This window comes from Hyaena hyaena, unplaced genomic scaffold (assembly GCF_003009895.1).
Source record: "Hyaena hyaena isolate Hyena2069 unplaced genomic scaffold, ASM300989v1 scaffold_4, whole genome shotgun sequence".
NCBI classification, from domain to species: Eukaryota; Metazoa; Chordata; class Mammalia; order Carnivora; family Hyaenidae; genus Hyaena; species Hyaena hyaena.
Genome location: NW_024080636.1, coordinates 6,015,156 through 6,037,065, shown reverse-complemented (window position 1 = coordinate 6,037,065; position 21,910 = coordinate 6,015,156). Strand labels below are relative to the sequence as shown.

The window sequence follows — 21,910 nt, the reverse complement described above, 5'->3', positions numbered from 1 at the left end:
GCCAGGGAGCGGGGCGAGGGCCAAAGGCTCAGCCCATCCCTGGCTTTGGGGGGGGTGCCCAGATCCCCACTAGGTGACCTTATGTTAGCTGAGAGTTTTAACGTCCCTCCCTCCCCCACTAGGTAGGGGTGCCCGAACTCTGCTCCCCGCTGCATCCCTGGGGCGTCTCCATGAACATGGGGGGCGCCGGGCTGGCAAAGCCCGTGGCGCGTGTGACTCTTGATCTCGGGTTTGTGTAGAGATTAATTAAAATTAAATACATAAAACTTCTAAAAAAACAGCATGTGAAGGAATCAAGTCAGTTCCAGGTATGGGGTTTTCCCCTGTGAATCGAGGGGCCACAGCAGACCTCAGACACCCGTGGGACCATAGAGTTCTCGCTGCCCGCAGGCACAGGATCCACGGAGGGGGGGGGGGTCGCCGGGTCCTGCAGGCGCCCTGCTCCCACCAGCAGGAGGGGGTGTTCGTACAGCAAAGTGCGGCGCTCTGAGTCTCACCGCGGCGTATTCAGACGGCTGCGGCAAGGCACTCTCACTTCCGAGCAGCCCAACCTTTAACCGAGAAGCTTCCACCTGCAGGTGCGGCCCAGCTCGTCGCGAGTCCACCTCCCCTCTGCAGACACCACAGAGTCGCCTTCCCGTTCCCGGCGCTAACCGTTAACCAGAAAGAGCTCCAAGCGTGGCCCCGCTCCCCGGCTCTGCGCTCAGCCCTGCAGACCTGGACGCCCAAAAAGCAGGTCCACGTACTACCGTCTGCAGTGAGGCCGCTGAACTAAGACTGAGAAGTTCCCGCAGAACAGGAGGCCTCTATGCACACCAGTGGCTTCCAGGCCCTCTGGTCGTTAGAAAATAGTAGAAGGGCTTCAGGCATGGAACACGCTTTCTGGTGGCCCTTGGCCCCTGCCCTGCCTCCACCCAGGAGCTCCAACTTTAGCACAGCCTCGGTGCTCAGACGAGCACCTCCTCACCTCTCTCACCTCCCCCTCCGTCCTGGCTGCTCCCCTCCCCACAACAGCCTCTTATCAGGTGTGGCCCATGCCACCCAGGGTGCCTGCATCGCCCGAGTGTACACTGAAAGCTCAGATTGCTACTCCTGTCCCCGACTGGGCGGTGGGGCCTGCGGTCTGCATTTAACCAGTGTTTCTTTGGGGCACCTGGGTGGCTCAGTCGGTTAAGCGTCTGACTTCGGCTCAGGTGATGATCTCACAGCTTGTGGGTTCGAGCCCTGCATCAGGCTCTGTGCTGACAGCTCAGAGCCTGAAGCCTGTTTCGGATTCTGTGTCTCCCTCTCTCTCTGGCCCTCCTCCCCCAGGTCTCTCTCTCTCTCTCTCAACAATAAACAATTAAATTTTTTAAACCCCAGTATTTCTTCATACTTACTTTTGAAAATCACTTGGGGAAGGGTGCCCAGGTAGTTTAGTCAGTTAAGCATCTGACTCTTGGTTTCAGCTCAGCCATGACCTCACCGTTCGTGGGTTCAAGCCCCACGTCAGACCCTGAAGCTGGTCACTCAGAACCTGCTTGGGATCCTCTCTCTGCCCCCCCCATGCTCATGCTTTCTCTTTCTCAAAATACATAAATGAACTTCTAAAACAAAATCACTTGTGAAAACAGTTTGAATAACATAAATCTTGCATACTGCTTAGTGACAAAAATAGTTATCGGTGCTTAAAAATCAAGATAACCTTAAAAATCAAACTATGCTTTAATACATTTTCATTTATTTTCCAATTTAATTTAAACCTAGAATATTTACCTTTTCATGCAAACAATTTAAAAATAGTTACTTGCTATTTTACACACAAAAGACACAAAATTATTCACCCAGAGGGACTTCAACTCTGTTCTCCAGCACAGCGCACGGGGCAGCGGTGAGCTCAGGCCGGGACCTTTACTTAGGGTTATTGGCTTTTTTCCCCCCAAAACAATGGCTCCTAAAATTTATTTCTATGGGTTGAAAACCACTGTAAGACTGACAGTTCTTTTAACAGAGTAAAATGGGAAGGGTCATTCTCCTCAGAACTTGAGAAGTGGCGAATCCACATTCTCCTTGTCAGCCTCGGGACTCAGCTGGATCAGAGGAGAAGTCAAGTCTATCAGCTGCAAGACAGAAGCGACAGGGGGTGGATGACCGGCCACACTGACCCTCCGGCCTGCGTGCCCCCCTCCCCCCACTCCGCCGTGGCTCAGACACTGAAACTGCAGCCAGCACGTCTAAGAAGCCGGAAGGAGAAGAGGCCACAGGGAAGAAACACGTGTGCCCCCACGTCACACACATCAGGCCCTGGGGGCCCCGGGAGTTGGCACCTGGGCCCCTGCCCTCGGAGAGCTGGGCCGCCAGGCAAGGTCCCGCAGCACGACTGGCCGCATCCTAAGCTCGTGCCACCACTGGGGTGCGCCGAGACACGTCACTTTCGAGACCGCAGTGGCCGCTCTCAGGGTCACCGCGTGTGCCCTGGGAGGAGGACCAAGTCCAGAACTGAGACCCCCCACCCCCACGCGCAGCCAAGTCCCACGCGGCAACTCCTGCTGCTCACCTGCGCCACCTCGTGGACGGGCTTGGACGCGGCGCCTCTGTTGGTGTCCGGAGTGTTGAGCAGCAGGTCACTGAGGGGCCTGCTGTCAGATCTCGGGGCCGCGCTGGCCTCTGGAGTGTCACACAGGTCGATGAGAGGGAGGTCGAAAGGGGCTGGGCTTTGGGCTTTTGGGGTGATGGCAAGTTGATCCAGGCTGAGATCCACGAGAATAGCCTAGACAAGAACAGGTTTAAAGGCAATTCTGGCATTTTTGTCCATGTTGAGCAAACAGGAAACCCAAGGACGGGCGGGGGCCTTTAGCTGTGGTGCGCCCGTACTGGCAGGTGGCGTTCTCTCCTCCTCGGCTGCCCCCACAGGGCCCCCCAACCCCGTCTGCCGCCCTCTGGCCAACGGCCCACACCGGGGAGCCCGCCGGCCTCTCTCACTGCCACCCTGCTTCCTACTGCCCGTCTTCTGGCGGCACACAGGGGCAGGGGTGAGGCCGGAGGTCCTGACTCCCTCCCTCTGGCCCTGGAGGCCCGGGGACAACGGATGAAGCCCCGCAGAGGCCGGACCGCTGTGCTGAGTGAGCACGTGGCCTGGGCGCAGAGTCCGTGGTGCGGGCGAACACGGTACCTCCCGAGGGGGCGCGTCTGCAGGTGGCTGGGCCGCCCCCAGCACCACGTCGGCGCTGATACTTTCCGGAACCGCCGAGTCACTCTTCTCTGGAGAAAAGCTGAGCGCCTGAGGCACGGCTGACGGAGGGGAACAGGACCCGCGTCGGGAGGCGGCCAGGCTGCTGCTCGCCCTGGCTGGCGCGGCCCTGCTGGGAGAGGAAGGGAGGACTCACGAGGGACTGTCGGTGCTGGCTTGTGGGGCTGGGCTCGTCCCTGGAGGAGACGTGTCACACAGGGCCGAGCGCGCCAGCTGCGGCTCCAGCTCCATCGCCACAGCTCTGACCGTGAGTCCCTTCCAGCCTCCAAATTCCTCGTGAATACAGTAAAAGGACCAAACGGCCTCTGAGGTCCTTTCGCCTCTAAAAGTTTACCGGCCTGCTGCCCACACAGGCCGTTTTGCTCCCTTTCCTTCAGTCTGCGAAGTGGACAGAGACGTACTCACTCCACGTTCAGGGAGGGAGGAGAGAAATGCTCTGATCAAAATCAGGCAGGATAACGGAGGAGAGTGACCGGGTGGGGAGGCAGGGCTTTCCGGAAAGGTCCCCGAGGTTGGCCCCTGAACATGGGCTTCAATCGTGGAGGCACAGCGCACCCCAGACGGAGAGCGTGGCCAGGTCAGGAGGGTCCGCCATGCGGTGAGGGGGCAGAGCGGCTGGCGCAAAGTGACGGGGGCAAGGGAGGCAGGAGAGGAGGGTGGAACAGACGCCCTAGCGAGTCGGGGTCACCCCTGGCCAAGACGCCAGCGGCAGGACTGCGGGGCTCTCCTGGGGGCCCAGCCGCAACCCCCCCCAGACCCCAGAGCTGCGATGGGGTGCACCTTCCTCCTCCCAGAGAGCCCGTGGCCCAGCGTCACGGTCCCTGCTTGCCCGGCCCTTCAGCCCAGCCGGGGGACAGGACGCGCGGTGGGAACGAGGTGGCAGAGCAAGCGAGTGCCCTCCGTCACTTTGGAGAGCCACCAACAGGCCTCTGCGGCCGTGGCCTTCACCTCTTACCTCGCAGCAGACTTTTCCCGGAGTTCAGAGGAAGGCCTCCGAGCAGACGCACACGGGCGAGAGGCCAGAGCCCCGGGCACGGCTGCGGGGGTCGCCCGCGGAAGGCTGGAGAGCCGGCGGCCGGCAGGCGTGGGCCAGGCCGGCAAGCGCCTCGTCCTCACGGGCGTCCTCACGCCGCCTCCAAGTCTTGGTGAGGCGGCCCCGGAGGAGCTCCCGGCAGGGGTGCTGGGGGCGGCCCCCCTGGAAGGACCAGACGAGAGGCTTCAGCAGACAGAAGCAGAGAGAAGATCCGACTCCCCCAGTTCGCTAACACGGGACAAAGGCCTGTGATCTCAGAAGAGCCTCCGGCCGGCGGAGCGGCCACAGGTCGGCTCTGGGGAGGCGGGGCTGCCGCCGGCACCCTGGGCAACCCCGTGTCTCCGGGCGGTGCCACGCGACCGCGCCGCGTGGGAGGCATCTACAAGTCGCCTCGGACGGCGTAGGCACTTCCCCGAGGAAGCCCAGGACCACGGCGAGGGCGGCCCGGGCTCGCGTGCACATGGGTGGCCGGCACTGCGTGTTCACTCATTCCCAGTGCTCAGGCCACCTGACCCCACGTGAGCACACGGGGGTAAATCCGGGCACCCACGGCTTAGTTCTCCCGCGTCCCACCTTCCAGCCCGGCGGTACGTGTGGCCGTGACTGCCAGTGAGTCCTGCCTGTCCGTCTGTTTTGCGGCTACTGACAAGGGCGGTCTGTGTGGGGTCAACTGCGATTTTAAATAAGCCGAGGAGCGCCTGGGGGCTCAGTGGTTAAGGATCCAACCTCAGCTCAGGTCACGATCTCCCACTTTGTGGGTTCAAGCCCCGCATCTGGCTCTGTGCTGACAGCTCAGAGCCTGGAGCTGCTTCGGATTCTGTGTCTCCTTCTCTCTCTGCCCCTCCCTCGCTCATATCCTGTCTCTGTCTCAACAATATATAAACGATAAGAAATTTTTAAAAAGTAAACACACATTAAAAAAAAAGTAAAATCAAAGGAAGCAGACAACTCACCTTCCTGCTGACGTGCAGGAGTGCGGCCTCTGTGCTCGGATGGACTTGGGCATTGCACTATCTGTGGGCTCACCTGAGGCGAGAGAGGAAGTGGGTGCCGTCAGTCAAACCTGCATCAAGTGACAAACCCGCCGCAGGGCGCTGTCCCTACTGTCCCCGGGTCTGCTCTACGAGGACAGCTGTGTCACGACCACAGTGCTCTCGGCCAGAGGGAGCAGGCTGCTACGGTCGTAGGGCTGTGTGTTCCACCGCATGGGGGCTCCCCGCGGCCCCGCCGGCACTCAGGTCACGGGCACAGTCTGGCCCAGGGTGAATGAGGAACCGTGTTCACGGACAGCCCTGTCCCTGACACCGTGAAGAAAAGAGAAACCGATTTCAGAGGAGTGTGAGGTGTCATCAGGGGCACACAAAGGGCAGCCGAGGGCAGCAGCCGACGGGCACTGGGACTGGTACAAGGTGACACATCGGCGGGTGACCATGCATTTGGAGGGAAGGCAGCCATGGCTTCGGGCGTCCAAGAAGCAAGGAGGCCACCGCTGCCGAGCCCACCCCACGCCCCGCCCCGTGGACACCCCGCGCCCCGCTTTCTGCCGACACGCTGAACCCCCTGCCCTGGAAACCTCAATTTTATCTCCGGGGCTGACTGCTCCCAGGGGACCCAAACTCATAGCTTCCACCACCGGCTCAGCACGGCCCCCAGCACCGCCCTGAGGTGCTGCACCCCAAATTCAAAAGGTTGAAGCTGGCCAGCGGGCTCCGCCCAGGCAGCTCTCCCTCCAGCCCTCCCCTGACCCCCGGTCGCGGGACGCAGTACTCGGGTGCCCCGCGGAGGCCTCTGGGTGGCTTCTGTGTCCCCTCTCACACTGCCGTGTGCTCCACCATGCCCCATGACCTCCCGTCCACATCACCGCTGGGCTCCCAGCTGCCATTCTTGCCCCCGAGGGCCTGTTCGTCCCTCGGAGGAGGGATCTGCTGGAGGCCATGACTCCCTGCCTCAAACCCTCTCCTGCAGCACCCCTGCACTGGCCCCTGGCTGCCTCAGTCTTCCTCTCCCGTGACCCCTCACTCACTGAGGTTGGCTGAGATTGCTGGTGTCTGTTCAATCCCCACTGGCTCCTCAGTAAGAAAGCTGAGCGGGTCGAGGACAGCACGTCCCAGCACCCTGCCAGGGAAGCACGGCCACATGGCTGCGGCCTGAGCGAGGGGACGAGGGCGGCACACACGGTGGGGACGTGCTCCCCTTCGCCCAGCCCACGCTCGTGCCGCCGGGGAGGACAGTGCACGAGGGCAGGAGGGAGAGAACCGGTCACGGCAAAGCAAGACAGAGGAGGGCTGGGGCCTCAAAAGGGTTTGGGGCAGTGAAGGCCACCTGTCCTGGCTGGCAGCACGGAGGACTTCAAGACACTTATGCTGCCCAGAAAGCACAGCTGCTCGAGCGAAGCTACAACTATCCTCTCCCTTAAGCCAGTTCTGTACGACTTCCCACTTTATGTGGGTTTCTCGGATTAACCTACCTCGACCAAGCACCCACCTACTACCCGCCAGATGTCACACCGGGGTCACTCCCGGCTGGGCAGGCTGAGGGGCCCGACCAGAGAGGCGGAGGCACAGATGGGGAGGGGGCCCGGGACCCCCACTGCAGAGGAAATACACATGCAGAGGGAGACTCCAAAAGGCCAAGGTGAGGACAGCCACTGGGAGCAACGGCCACTGTTCGCACGGGGCTGGGAAACGCCCACGTCCCACCTACCAGAGTGGGGACCTCGGGTACACGCAGCACATCTGGCAGGGACTGGGCAGGCACATGTCAGTAGCAGGCTGCCCGCTTCCGAGGGTACAGGCCCTCAAGACCTGCCCCATCGAAGCTTTAAAAGAATCCTCAGAAGGATCAAGTTGACCTGCGATTTAAATGCCTGCCCTGGGGCACCTGGGTGGCTCAGTTGGTTAAACATCCAACTGCAGCTCAGGTCATGATCTCACGGTCCGTGGGTTCGAGCCCCACATTGGGCTCTGTGCTGACAGCCAGCTCAGAGCCTGGAGCCTGCTTCAGATTCTGTGTCTCCCTCTCTCTCTGACCCTCCCCTGCTCACTTTCTCTCTCTCTCAGAAATAAATAAAACATTAAAAAAAAATTTAAATGCCTGCCCAGGCAAGGTTCTACTCCTTACAGCAAGACAACAAAATGCAGATATTCCAAAATTTTTAAACTGTACTGCCCAAAAAATTAAACAACGATTACATGTGAAGAGGCAGGAAAATGTGTTTGTGATCAGGAAAAAAGTCAGTAACTAGAAACGGACCCCAAAATGACCAGGAAGGCAGCATTAGAAAAAACAGAGTGTAAAATAACCATCATAAATGCGTTCAAGAATTTAAATAAACATTATAAGGACAAAGATGGGGAAGCTATAATGTCAGAAAGGAAAAATTAACTGAATGGGCAGAACTATGGATTAAACACACCGCAGAGAAAGACAGGTGAGCGTGAAGACAGGACATTAGGGCCATCAACACGGACACACAAGAAAAGGTGGGGAAACCCAGGGCCTCTGTGACCTACAGGACACATCGAGAGGTCTAGAACACCTGCAATTAGGGTCCCTGTAACTAGGGGAAGCAAGAAAACAGAATCTGAAGAAATAAGAGCCAAGTTTTTTTTCCAGAATGAATTAGAAATATCAACCCACAGATCAAAGCAACTCAGGAAACCCCAAGAAGGATAAACCCTCAAAAAGCCACTTCAAAATTCATAATAATCAAAATGCTAAAAATAAGAAAAAAAGAGGAGTTCCTAAGAGCAGGCCAGGAGCAGTGCTGTGACAGAGGGGAAGAAAGTAGGACGGGAACTCCACTGAGTGATCATCCAAAATCATGCAAGCTAGAAGGTGCTAGAACACAATTAAAGTGCTTTAATAGGGGTGCCTGTGTCACTCAGTTGGTTAAGCATCTGACTTCAGTTTAGGTTGTGACCTCAATTCCTGAGTTCGAGCCCCATGTCAGGCTCTGTGCTAACAGCTCAGAGCCTGGAGCCTACTTCAGATATTCTCTCTCTCTCTCTCTCTCCACCGCCATCCCCAGCTTGTGCTCTTTCTCTCTCAAAAATAAACATTAAAAACAAATAAATAAAGTACTTTAACAGAAAGCCAAACACCACCATCACCAAATACTTTTTTGAAAACTAAGTAGAATCTGTTCAGCCCTTGAAAAACATACATGGAACGCCAGGTGGCTGTTGGTTTAGCATCCAACTTCAGCTCAGGTCATGATCTTGAGGTTCATGAGTTCGAGCCTGCTGACAGCTCAGAGCCTGGAGCCTGCTTTGGATTCTGTGTCTCCCTCTCTCTGCCCCTTCCCTGCTTGTGCACACTCTCTCTCCCCTAAAAAATGGATGAGCGTTTAAAAAAAAAAATCTAAGAACATATAGAAAATGCCCCCTTCCTTACCAGTAGAAAACCTGGGGACCTTAAAGTGACTCATAGGGGTGGGCATCGCCTTCGTCCCGAAGGATCGCTGGGAGTCACGCCCTCGCACGCTCCCGGCTGTATTCCACTGGGGCAGCGGTGACCGGCTGGAACGAGAGCTCAGCCCCAGGCCTCCCTGTTCTGGAGTCCAGGCTTGGGCGAGAGCCGCGAGAGTGGGCTCCTGGGCCAGCTCCCCCGTCACCTCCGCCACCGAGGCCCGCTTACTCTGCCTGCAGGATGCGCCCCCAGGGCCTGCCTGCAGGGACTGCTGAGACACGGCGGGTCCCACTCTGCCTGACTGGCTGGTGCGTGACACGGGCGGGGAACTGCTCTTTGCAGGAGGACTTGCAGGTTCACTTGATTTAGCTGGAAGAGGAGACATGCAATCTGGTTATTGCTGAGGCTTAGGTTATTTCTAAATTATGAAGTTATTTAACAAACACATACAAGGTACGCCGTCTTTAGCGTGTCTACCTTAAAGCGTCTTTAAGTGAAGAAAACTTACTTCTGTCTTATGGCATGATCTCCATATAAGAGAAACACAGGACCTGTGAGCATATCCCGTACGCCCATCAGGTTCCATCCTCAACTAGGACAAGCCAGGCTGCTCGTGGCGTAGCCTAGCGTAAGGTCCTAACTCCAGACACAATGACCAGGATGCATGTAAGTGTACATGAATTCTCCCGTCTTCATGATGTCAACAGCAGACATCTACACTGGCTGAGTGGACAGAAGTGGACAGTCCGGTCATGCCTCTGGGCAGGGAGGTGGGGAGGGACCAGCGGGAGGGAGAAGGTGCATCCATGACTGGTGGGTCCTTCAAATCCCAAGGAGACTGGGTCACATCAATCCTGAGAGCCATTTAAAACCAAAAGAGGATAAAGCAGGCTCTCAGGTGCCAATTGGCCCCGGGCAGAAGTCAGCCTGCTGAGCTCCCAAAGAAAACCTGGAAGGGGAAGGCGGACGCCACAGCATGTACCGTTCAGTGCACAACAGTGACACGGCGCTCCCCCCTCACCGTCCTGCGTGACCAGCCTCCCCAGTGTGTATGATGCAGAAATACACACCGCCAGGCCCATTCAATCCGGCTCAACCTCCAGCAGGTAGGAATGCAGCGCTCAGTGCAACAGTGCCTGCACCCTGCACCCCTGCGGCCACTCAGGCCTCACAACCTCTAAGGTGACAGAACTTCCTTTCCCCAAACACTGGCTGTGGGCCATACACTCCTTCTCATGCCCGGGAGAGCACCGCTGGAGTGGCTCAGTCCTGAGGTCTGTCTGGTTCCAGAAACAACTGAAGTCCTCTTCACCACCACCTGGCAGTGGGGACTCCAGGTCACATCAGTCTAAACCCAGAGGTCACATTTTGCAGTCGGACAACACACACATGCCTGCATGGCAAACACACGTGGAAGAGAATCCGACAGCGCACCAGGGCTTCTCCCCTTTACCACCAGATGGCACCCTCGGCCTGCGAAGCTTGGAGGGAGCCAGAGGCGGGTTTGGGTCAGGGGTTTAAAAAAGCAGTTTAAAAGGGTCACGTGCCCTAAGTTATCCGGAACAGTCCTATTTTTAAAACCTGTGTGTGATTACATGTCAGCGGGGGCAGGCTGGTCTCGGCTTCCTTGTGTGTCAAGGGAACGTGGAGCGTCCACCAGCTTTGGGATGGCTGGTACGACCCAAATGAAAACCGCTGGCCTGGGTGTGTCCCTTCTCAGAGGAGGTTAAACCCCGTGAGGGCAGGGGCCCGACACAAGGTCCCCTGCCCTGGACCACAGCGAACCCTCCAGAACCTTTGGCAGAGTGTACTGGCCCTGCGCAAACAGTCCCAGAGGGTCAGACGGCATTCAAGGCCTTGCCTCGCTAGACTGCTAGACCTGGCGTCCAGGCAGGAGACCCTGGCCAGCTTACCTCTGCGGGCGGCGGGAGAGGCGCACACGCCGGCAATCCCACCCGACCCAGACCCCGAGGAAGACGACTTCCGAGAAAGACCGCCAGCACAGCCGCGTGCTTTTAACAGGGTCTTCTTCAGCCCCAACTGAAAGGAAATATTAAAAAACAGAGCCATCAAAGATTTTATCTACCCATTACTTTTTTTATGCAAAAACAGGATTTAAAAATAATATTTTTTTATGTTTATTTTTGAGAGAGAGAGAGAAAGTAAGCAGGGGAGGAGCAGAGCGAGAGGGGGATGAGGATCCGAAGCGGCTCCTCGCTGACAGCAGAGAGTCCGACATGGGGCTCCAGCTCATGAACCATGAGATCATGACCTGAGCAATGTAGCCCACTTAACAGGCTGAGCCACCCAGACACCCCCCAAAAATAATTTTTAATAACTGAATAATTATCATCTTAAATGTAAAGTAAAAGGCCAAGCAGTACTTCTCAAGTGTGCTCTTCAAAGCCCTGCATGAGAAACGTGGGGAACTTGCTAGAATGCAGATGTTGGGGCTCTGACCCCAGCGCAGAGTCCTTATCTGTGGGGCCCAGATTCTAACACCTGACCCCGGCCACGGAGCCCCGCGCACGCCTGGGCTGTTCTCTGCATCACTGCAAGCTGCCTCTCACGGATCCCATTTTCACCCTTCTTCAACTTGACTTCAGTCAGAGGCACTTACAGCATCCACAAAGCGACCCTCTATTCCCCTCGCTCCCCAGCACACCCACCTTGTTGGGGACAGGGAGCGACCGCTTGCCCTGGACCGAGTGGCCGCCCCCAGCTAGCAAGCCAGCGCCCTCCCGGGCAGCGCTGGGTTTGTCAGGGGGCACGTCCCCATGGGACTCTGTCTCGTTTAGGTTCCTCGCGCTGGAGGGGCTGGCTGGGATCCTTTTCATAGGCTGAAAAATTATAATTTGAAATGAGAGAAGTGTCTGGCCTCGGACGATGTGCAGAGGCACCACGGCTTCGATTTCGAGCACCGGCTGTGTCCCCGATGCTGTCCGTACACGCTCAGTTCATCAGCTGGATCGAGGCGAGCACAGCAGTTCGCTTCCTCCACCGAATTACCACGGACAAAAATGATGGTGGCATTTGCCTCCTCGTTAAAAACAGCAAAATAATACTAAGACAGATCGTTACAGGAGACCGTCTAAAGCTATTCCATAATCAGGATTCTTATTTAAAGACGGTAATGACAAAACTGATTCTAGTGACAAAAAATTGTAAATGCCATATGGAAAGGAATCGCTCACTAAAAGGTCATTTCCTCCACCAGAGGCGCCACTCAGTTGCAACGAATCTTCTTGGAAGGGTGCTGAGAGCCATTTTTCTTTGGAGAGCAGAGTCAAACAAAGAATACATTTCTGACGTAGGGTAGGAGGGCACTCCTAACCCTGCTTATGATATAAATAACCCCTTGTAACAAGGGGCGCTAATGAGAAGCAGCAGCAGCTCATACGGTCAGAGCAACGAAACAATCACTTTCTTTCCCTTTACAGCATTTTAAGACTTGAGACCTACCCCACATAACAGAAGCTCGCCAACTGAAAGTGTGCAGGGTCAGCGGTTTGTCGCACACTCAGAGCTGTACGGCCAGCGTTAGTGTAATTAATTTTAGACCATTCTTGTTGTCCCTGTTGTCCGAGTCCCTCTGCCTGCCCGCGTGAACACTGGCTCACCTACACGCCCCCCCAATACAATCCACCTACTGTGGTCCCTCACGTAAATAGGATCGTACGGCAGGTGACCTTTGGTGTCTGGCTGCCTTCTGGGATCATCCATGTCCTACATGCACTAATACTGCACTTCTTTATTGCCTGAGTCCAGCCCACGTGCTTGTTACACACAGAAATCCGTGCCCGGGGCCACATATGACGTAGAAGACCTGTGTCCCTCTCACTCCAGGGACATCACTTTGGAAATCTGCATCCAAATGGGCTCCGGCAGGAGGAGTCTGTGTGACACAAGGGACGCCGGCCCCGCTACTTAGGGGAGGTGATGGCCAGCACGCCGCCTCTGTCCACGCACAAGGGCCTTTAGCTCGGATCAGTTCTGGGCCCTGAGAGCAGGGAGCTGCACGGTCCGGAAGATGTGCCCGGAGGGGGAGGCGCTCTCGGGCCCTCAACGGCGGCTCTGCAGGGACCCAGACTTGTCACAACCCCACAGAGCATCTCAGTAACCGGTTCAGAGAGCTGAGGCCCGGGCCCAGGTCCAGAGCAGAGCTGAGAAGCGGATGTTGGGCTCTGACCTGCCACCTCTCCTCGGGGCAGGACCCCCTCCCCTGAGTGAGGCTGGCTCAGCCAAGCCTGGTGGTGTGACCCTCCCCTTCTCCCACCCGAGCGCCCTGCCCCGCAAACCTCCAAGGGCTGACCGCACCCCAAAGACCTGCCCATCCGCTAGCACTGCCCGGGACGGCTCCCCCGTTTCATTCCTGGAGGAGCACGATGTAAACAAAATCACGGGTAAGGGGGCCGGAGCTGGCTACTGGCTGTTCCGGGAGGGGAAGTTTTGAAGCTGCTTGTTAATGCAGATGAAACCCCTAAGGAGCAGAAAACCCAAAGCTGTAAAGAAACAAAACGTGCAGTGGCATTCAGGAAGGGGTGTGCCTAAGTCAGCCCAGCGGGAAGGCAGCCCCGCCCGCGTCCACGCGCTCCCCAAGCCCAGCTCCCCGTGCAGCTGCTGCTGCGCCTCTTCCACTTGCCCTTCCTACGCTCCCAGCCCTCATCGCAGCTACGTCTCCGAGTTTCTCGCCACAACGGCTTCCTCTAGAGCCATAACCCGAGAGGGCTAAGGGCAAGGGAGCGCCCAGCCCCACAGACAGGCCTTCTGGCACGTGGACGCGTCTACCTGCTCCGCGGCCGCCTGGATGTTTCTCCCTCTCACCGATGGAGCTCGGGGCCGAACCCAGTGGCTGGTGACCTTCTTCTGGGGCCCTGCCTGGTTCGGAGGGGGAGCAATACTGGGGTCCACCGGCAGGCGAGGCGAATGCGACAGTCCCTGCGTCAGGGCTTGGCTGGCCTGGGCCGGGACCCCGCCCAAGGGGGTCTGGCTGGGTGGTGCCCTCAGGGGGCTGTCCGACAGGTAATACGTCTCCCTCTTCAGTGACCTGGGGCTCTTCTTCAGTTCCATCTCTTTCTCAAACAGGTTTATTTTTAATTTTGATTCCTGTATGAATCTCTCCACGCCCTGGCTCCAAAGGTCTTCAGGCCTGGCTGCTAGGGCTGCCCTGTTTTTGCTTTTGCTTTCAATCTGTAAGGCCAGCAAGTGAGCCTCCTTGTACACTTCCACAAATTTCTCCCCGGTGGGAGGGCTCCAGGTGAGGTGACTTTCCAAGGCTGGAAGAGGTTCTTCGGACACATGGTGATTTAATTCTAAACTGGCAGCAACGCATCTTTCCTTATGCCCGACAGGTCCGAAGAAGACTTCATCATCTTCATTTCCACTGTTTTAAAATAAATGGATCATGGATCATTAATGACACTGGCCGTGAAATGGAAGACTTTACAGAAACGTGGTTAAGCCCAAGGCAAGGGAAGAAAACTCATCTGTTTACCTTAAAGAAGACAATGAGAGATCAAAGTCAAACTTTTCATCAGCCAAGAGAAGCACGCCTGTGCCTGTGGAGAGAAAGTCCCATGTTATCTGAGGGCTGGGCTTGATAAAGAGAAAACATTACCGGTGTCTACAGCTATAAAAACAATGACAACATTTCACCCCCCAAAGTGTGCCTTATCATGATTCTCACAGTCACCTCGTCACAAGATTATCTTGGCTTTTTCGGTTTCTTTTTAAAATAGCATCAGCCACTGCGTATTTGCTAAGCTGCTCCAAAAGTCTAAGTCCTTATCTCTTAGGTCTAATCTCAAATGCATTCACCAAGTCATTGAACTAGCTTTTCTAGAGTAGGTAAGCCGTTTTCAGGTTAGAGCATTTTCAAAAGGCCACCTGCTTCAGGTCTCCTAGAATTAGATTCCTCCCTTACAGCTATGGAACTGAACGCCTACTGCTCTTTCAAAATCAAATTCAATACTATTCACATGCGCAGTCGCGCCTCCATACTGCTGACTCCCATCTCTTCTCAGAGCCCGCCTTGCCCCCAGAAGGGGCACTCTGTACCCCCCATGGCTCCGTACCCCCACAGTACCTCCACCAGCCCTGCCTGTAAGCCTGCTCTCTCCAACAAGCCTCAGGCAACTTCTCCCTCCCCCAGCTCGAACATCCCACCCACCCCTGCTCCCCTCAGTTTCCCCCACTCCTATATCACCTTGACCTGACCTCTGTCCCTGCACTAGCCCTGCTGTTCTGTAGATGTCCCTTCACCCTCCTGGGGCCCCAACTAGACCGTGAGCTCCTCCAAGACAGCAAATGTCGCCCGCTCTCCCAAATCCCCTCATGTCCAGCGGGGGGCCTGGACGCTTGGCAAATAATTATCGAAATGCTCTGAACGGGTATTTCCACCGTGTAAAGTTTATACAGCACTTTCACAAATCACATCTTATTTGATCCTAATAAACAATGCAGCATACTTATTAAAACCATAAAAGTTTAACATATGCTAATATCCTAATTAGATCCTAGTTAGTCACTCTAATTATTCTTAATTACCCAATCAAAGAAAAGGTAGAAAGCACAAATGCACAAAAGATATAATGGGAAATAATCAGAGAGGAAATGAAAAGATTCATAAGCTAGTCTGCTCCACACATAAACCTAAGAACCTGGCTGAAATGGATCATTTTTCTAGAAAGCAGAGTTTATTTTTTGTATTTAAATCACTTGATTTATTTCTAAAACGGACTCCAGAAGGAAGGGAAAAGATCTTAACAGTTCAATTACCACAAAATAACTGCACTGATTTATTCAAGGGCTATTCTCCTCAAGAGAACCCAAGTCCCAGACAGTTTCACAGAATAATTCTGTCATGTCTTTCAATAGATCATCCCAAAACTATACTGCTCCCCAGGATAGAAAAAAGAAACCTTTCAACTCACTTCTATGAAGCAGGTATAACCATACCAAAAGCCTTTAAAGTTAGTTCAGAAAGAGAGCCACAGACCAGGCTCCTAACATAAAAATCCTGAATAGGAATATTAGCTAACAGAATCCACCGACACATCAAGAGAAGAAGAAAAACAGATCGTGACCAAGCAAAGTTCGTTTCAGGACTTGAGTATGGTAGGATGGTTCAACTTCACGCAATCTGGTAACATAATGGTTCTATTACTGGATCTAAAAGGAAAGTCATGGGTCACAGCCATCTATGCGAACAAGACACTTGAAAAAATTGCTTTGTTGACTTTAAAAGCTCTTCCTAAAAAGACATAGATACATACCGGATATGTGTTACCTACGAGGAAGCATCTGTCAGGAGCCCAAAGCCAAACTGGGATTTAATGAAATCCCATCGGAAGCCCCCCTTCCACAGTCAGGAGCAGGTACATGTGATCGGTCAGGACAGGTTAACCCACGCTGATACGACCACCCCCAAGTCTCAGCCTCAATCCTGCTGAGGGTGGGCGTGGCCCTGCTCCCCGCCCTCCTCTCTGCACAACCCAGGGGCCTGGCGAGCCTGGTCTTGGTGTCGAAGAAGGGAAAGAGCAAATCCCAAACCAGTTCTCAAAGGCCCGGAAGTAACACACACACAAGCCACATTCCCATTTCACTGGCTGCCGTTCCAGTCCCCTGAGCTGAACCCTGCCTCAAGTGGGCGGCCAAGTACAATTCTATCATGTACCCAGGAGGAAGGGGAATAAAAAAAAGTAGAAAGGAGGAAAAAAGAAAAGAGCAGAAATACAGATAAACAGCACCAGAAACTGCCATCTCTATGTAAATTAACCCGCAAGCCAGCATGGGGGTCAATGGAAATCTAAGGGGGAAATTCCAGGAAAGCCAGGCAGATGGAGCAGATGTCTGCTGTCACAGTTCCTGACACAGATCCGGATACACTAACACGGAAAAAGGCAAGAATCTGGAGGCAGAAATACCACAGGGCACAGGTGCTAAGATTACAGACACCAGAAAAATCACATGAGTAACTGTTACGAGTAGTGAAAGGACGTAAGGAGGTGGCTGAGGACAAAATCATCGCACGGCCATCTACGGCGTTCACACCTACAAAGAACAATTCGAAGACACGATGGAAGAAAAGACCTCACCGCAAAGACCTACGTTAGCAGCAAAACCCACACAATACGTATGAACAAACCCAACAGGAAACACGCAAGATTCCAGTAAGGACATCTCAGAAGATGATAAAAGTGGCACACCAAGTAAAAGGAGGAAATGGAGTATTCAATAAATGGTATTTCCCTTAGAGGAAAATATGTATAAAAGGACTAAGAAGAAACCATGAGGAAATTATTTTATAACCTGGAGTGAGGAGGTCTAACTATGACACCAACGCGGAAGCCGTAAAATACAAGACTGATAGTACAGTATCTAAAAAACAATTTTTAACTTTTTAATGTTTTTTTCAACGTTTATTTACTTTTGAGAGAGAGACAGAGTGTGAGCAGAGGAGGGGCAGAGAGAGAGGGAGACACAGAATCAGAAGCAGCTCCAGGTTCTGAGCTGTCAGCACAGAGCCCGACGCGGAGCTCGAACTCACGAGCCGAGAGATCATCACCTGAGCCGAAGTCAGATGCTCAACGGACTGAGCCCCCCAGGCGCTCCTCTAAAATACACTTTTAAAACCCTGTACGGCAGAGACCACCATGAGCAGAGCTAAAGAAACAAGCAGCAGGGGAAGAAGTATTTGCAGCTCACATCACGAAGGGCTCTTGAGGAACAGGGTCTATAGACGGCTAAGGAAACACCCAGTCACGTAATGGGAGAACTGACAGAGGACACGAACAGAGAAAATGACTGATGAAATAAAATCAAAATAATCCTGAGATTCCAGTTTTCACCCATCAGGTTGTCAAAAATCAAAAAGTCTGGTGCTGTGCGGGCAAGGCTGTGGGTAATTCATAGAGTGCTGGGGAAGGTGTCCCTTGGCAGGGCCCTCCTGAGTCCCCCGGCAGCACCTACAAAGAGCAGGTGTCCCCCCGGCCCAGCAGGCAACCCACAGGCAGTCACGTCGGATCAAAAGCGACACTGGACACAAACTAACTAATGTGCACCCACAGCAGATGGGAGAAATTACAGCACCCCCCACCCCCAGACAGCCCACTACAAAAGAGAATGGGAACCCCGAGTGTGCTGACTTACAAAGATCAAGATAAATGAGATGCCCAAACCGGGGTGCAGCACAGGGCCCCATCTGCTAGGGAAAGACGGCAGTCGGCTGACAGTGTATACACACACTGGTTTCCTCTTGCCCAGATTAGCTCTGGAAGATCAAACAGACCAAAGACATCAATGGCCTTCGGAGGGGCAGCTGCAGGAGGTGGAGGCAGGCTGGGTCAGACCCTGGAGGGCTTGTGAGCCCAGGCAAGGAGCTCCCATTTCCTCCAGAGCGCGACAGGAAAAACTGAAGGTTTTAAGCGTAAGAGTTATGATCTAACTGGTGTTTTTATATTTATTGTTTTTTCATTTGATGCTTTATTACTCGGTAATTCATTACTTTTTTAAAATCCTGGTTTAATATCTTGTGATATAATGATTTGAAGATCTGGTACTAAGTTTAGCTTATTTGGATATCACATTTTAATAGCTGTCATAGCTGAAAAAGGTACTTCAAAAAGCTATTTAGATTTATATTGAAGAAGTGCACTGTTGTTGGCTATACCTATTAAATTACTCATTTTCTTCTCCAGTCCCATCAACCAGTTCTGCAAAGGTTTTAGTTGAAGTCTTATTAGTAAATTCTCGTTTTCTCTGCTATCAATCAGCAATTCTTGCAAACTAATTTATTTATTTATTTTTCCTTAAAGTTTATTGTCAAGTTGGTTTCCATATAACCCCCAGTGCTCATCCCCACAAGTGCCCTCCTCCATGCCCATCACCCCCCCTCCCCCATCTTCTTCAGTTTGTTCTCAGCATTCAAGAGTCTCTCATGGTTTGCCTCTCTTCCTCTCCCCCACCATTTCCCCTTCTCCTCCCCCACGGTCCTCCGTTAAGTTCCTCCTAATCCACCTATATGTGCAAAGATATGGTATCTGTCTTTCTCTGCCTGACTTATTTCGCTCAGCATAACACCCTCAAGTTCCATCCACGTTGCTACACATGGCCAGATGCCATTCCTTCTCATTGCCGAGTCTAACTGGTGTTTTTTAAAAAGGTTACGCTGGCTGCTATGTAGAGTGGATGAGAAAGGAAGGCAGCACCTCCTGAAATCACAAAGGCACACATTGGCCAAAGTGCAAAATGTCCAGGTGGGTGAAGGTGAGTTAACATGGCTGGAGGCACACGTGGCGGCATCTGGGCGGAGGGAGAAAGAGGTAGATGGATCCAAAATATATTCGGAAGGTGGAAATCACAGCAAATGATGACTGAACAAACATGGCCCCTTCACAACTTAGACAGCTAAGTAAGTGGAGGGGCCGTTTCCTTTCACCAGAGGACAGAGAGCAGCCTACGAATCGGGGGGGGGGGACACACTGAGTATGAAGTGCAGGACAGGTGACGACCCCAAATAGGCAGGTGGATACACAGCCCAGAGCTCAGAGGAGAGGCTGCACCCAAGACAAAAGGCAGGCACCACTAGAAAGAAAATGGCTTTTTTTTTTTTTTAAGTTTATTTATTATTTATTTTGAGAGACAGAGACAGCGCAAGCAGGGGAGGGACAGACAGAGCCCAACACGGGGCTTGAGCCCACGAGATGGTGAGATCATCACTTGAACCGAAATCTAGAGTTGTAGGGGCACGTGAGCGGCTCAGTCGGTTAAGCGCCCGACTTCGGCTCAGGTCATGATCTCACAGTTTGTGGGTTTGAGCCCCGCGTCAGGCTTTGTGCTGGCATCTCGGAGCCTGGAGCCTGCTTTGGAATCTGTCTCCCTCTCTCTCTGCCCCTCCCCTGCTCATGCTCTGTCTCTCTCAGTCTCTCAAAAATAAATAAACAATAAAAACAAACAAACAAAAGAGTTGGACACTTAACCAACTGAGCCAACCCAGGTGCCCTGCAGATGGGGTTTAAAGCCAAGGGAGTGTCTCAGAACCCTGGGGTGTGGATACAAAGAAACCCCAGAGACCAGGTCCTGGGTACGATCAGCTTCAGAAGACAGTTCAGGAAGAGGAGCCTAGAAGAGATGGATAAACCAGCCAGAGAGGCGGAAGGAAAACCAAGGCTGCCTTGGAAGCCAAGTGAGAAGGAAGTTTCCAGAAGGAGAGGTCAAATGTCATCGAAAGGTTGATTAAACAAGAACAAAAAAGTGACAACAGATTTGGCAACACGTATGTTGTAACTGATGAGAGCAGCTTAAACAGAGCAGTGGGAACCCGGGGTCGGCAGGAGGTGAAGAACGCGGGAAAACAGCAGAACAAACAGAGAAAGCTCTGGAAGGCGGGCTCTGAGAGGGAGTGGAGGATACCGGGACAAGTCACGGAACAGAACATATCTGTGTCAATGACGAGCACAAGCGGATGAACAGAAAGGCACAAGGTGAGGCTACGGGGAGAGGGTGATACAGGAGGCGTCCCCAGGAGCCGCAATGGGGATTCTACACGCACAGGGAAGGGACTGGTATCTGAAAGGGAGGAGAAGGGGCTGCAGCGGCAAATCCCTTTCTAGACCCAATGAATTAGTGAGGAGAGGGGCAAAGTCCTTAACAGGGTTTCAGGAAAACAGAAGTGACCGGGGTACCCCTTCTACCTGCCCCATCCCTGTGCGTCAGGAACAAAGGATACGGGCTGTCAAGATGCTTTAAGAGAAAAGGAGGGTGCAGCCCTTCCCGCACTCTGCGAGGCTGCATTCTCACCCCTGATGCTGGAACCAGGCGGGGACAGAGCCAGAGAGGAAAGCTGCCAAGATTCCAAACACACCTTGGCAAACAGAAACCGGGCCATACACGGAAAGAACGCATCGAATTCCCTCGCACAGGTGTGTGTGCCTACGAAGTGCCAGGCGGTGTTCTGGGCGCTGGGTACACACAGCGAGTGACACTGGAGAGAAACCCCGGTACTAGATGGGAATCTAAAGCTGGGCGGGGGGACAGGGGACGCGGCTGCAGAAAACGGAAAAATAAAAGAAGCTGGATGGACGCCAACCCCATGAAGACAGGGGCCGGGAGCCTCACTGGCACAGAGCCGACTAAACGAAGGCCTCCGTTCTCACAGAAGCGGGAACGCCACCCGCATCCTCGCGGAGCTCCCTGCCGGGCGGCGCTGCGGCCACAAGGACCTACCATCCTCGGGAACCTCCATCCCTGCCTCTCCCGACTGGCTGGAGGCGCGTCGGTCGCCGGCGTGTCCTCCTTCCAAGGCGAGGGCTGTCAGGAAGTCACTGCGGGGAGGGCGGGGCCAGCAGGTGAGCAAGCGTCGGGGCCCGGGCTCCCCGTACCTCCGGCCCCTCCGCCCCCCTGCAGCACCGCCTGGGGCGCAGGAAGCGAGGGGCCCGCGGCCGGGCCAGGAAGGGCAATGGCGGCCGGGGGCCACCTGAGCTACAGCCCGAGACCCTCCGCGCCGCCCCCCAGGCCGGGAGCTCCGGGGGCCCGATCGGGCCTGCACACCGCGGCCGGGGTCACCGGAATCCCCGGCTCTCGGGCCGGACCGGTGGTGGGGGCCCTCGGCAGCCCCGAGGGAACGCGCGAGGAGACGCCACCGCCCGAGCCTCCCCGCCCCTCACCCGAGCGGCGGCGACGCCCGGCAGCCGCACCTCCGCCCGGAATTTAAACGCGGCGCGGCGAGCGCGGCGCCGACTGCCCATTGGCGAGTTTGAATGGCCTGCGCAGCGTCGCCGCGCCCGGTGCATCCTGGGGGCTGCGGCCGACGGCAGCGCGCGTGCGCACTGCCTCCGCGCGCGTGCGGGCTGCGCCTGCGGTGGGCGCGCGGGGCGGGGCGGGGCTTCCTTGGAGCGCGTGCGGCGTCCGGCCGGCTTGGCTCCGGCTCGGTGCGCGTGACCGGAGACTTGGTTCCGGTCCCCGCTCTTCATCCGTAGACGGAGGGACTTCATTCCCTACAGTAGGATGTCGATGTGAAGACCGAACGAAGTAGGTGCACCTGTCTGCTTTGTAAAGCGGTGCGCACCGGTTGCTAATAAGCAAGAAGACCGGGCCCCTGCCCCGGGGAGCGCGCCGGGCGACTGGTTTGTGACCCTGGGGCGCAAGTTGAGTGGTGGCGGAGGACAGTGAAGAGGCCTGAGACTGCGGCCTTTACAGCCGTTGGGGAGCCGGGTTTGTCCGGAGGGCAGGTGCAGGGG

At 54.8% G+C, this 21,910-nt stretch overlaps 1 protein-coding gene across 4 annotated transcripts; it reads right to left on the bottom strand.

Annotated features, from left to right (window-relative positions):
* Nucleotides 1-1,923: 1,923 nt before the first annotated feature.
* On the bottom strand, nucleotides 1,924-21,405 carry GTSE1 (G2 and S-phase expressed 1). Of its 4 annotated transcripts, XM_039237153.1 has the most exons (12): nucleotides 21,338-21,405; nucleotides 20,898-20,995; nucleotides 14,167-14,224; nucleotides 13,461-14,055; nucleotides 11,342-11,512; nucleotides 10,586-10,712; nucleotides 8,658-9,041; nucleotides 5,216-5,288; nucleotides 4,185-4,424; nucleotides 3,152-3,338; nucleotides 2,537-2,749; nucleotides 1,924-2,099 (listed from the first exon to the last, which is right to left on the bottom strand). In XM_039237153.1, the coding sequence occupies exons 2-12, from the start codon at nucleotides 20,914-20,916 to the stop codon at nucleotides 2,016-2,018; spliced, it is 2,151 nt and encodes a 716-aa protein (XP_039093084.1). In that variant the 5' UTR covers nucleotides 20,917-20,995; nucleotides 21,338-21,405; the 3' UTR covers nucleotides 1,924-2,015. The 4 variants fall into 4 exon arrangements, with proteins under 4 accessions (XP_039093084.1, XP_039093101.1, XP_039093093.1 ...); XM_039237170.1 differs by lacking the exon at nucleotides 21,338-21,405 and having other exon boundaries at nucleotides 8,901-9,041; nucleotides 20,898-21,177; XM_039237162.1 differs by lacking the exon at nucleotides 21,338-21,405 and having other exon boundaries at nucleotides 13,497-14,055; nucleotides 20,898-21,177.
* Nucleotides 21,406-21,910: the final 505 nt, after the last annotated feature.

Excerpts from the sequence above, each read along its gene's own strand:
- GTSE1 (XM_039237153.1), bottom strand. Across the intron at positions 14,056-14,166 it reads CTCTCATTGTCTTCTTTAAG|TGGAAATGAAGATGATGAAG; the intron begins GTAAACAGATGA and ends ATTTTAAAACAG. Across the intron at positions 5,289-8,657 it reads GGTCCCCAGGTTTTCTACTG|GTGAGCCCACAGATAGTGCA; the intron begins GTAAGGAAGGGG and ends CTCTCGCCTCAG.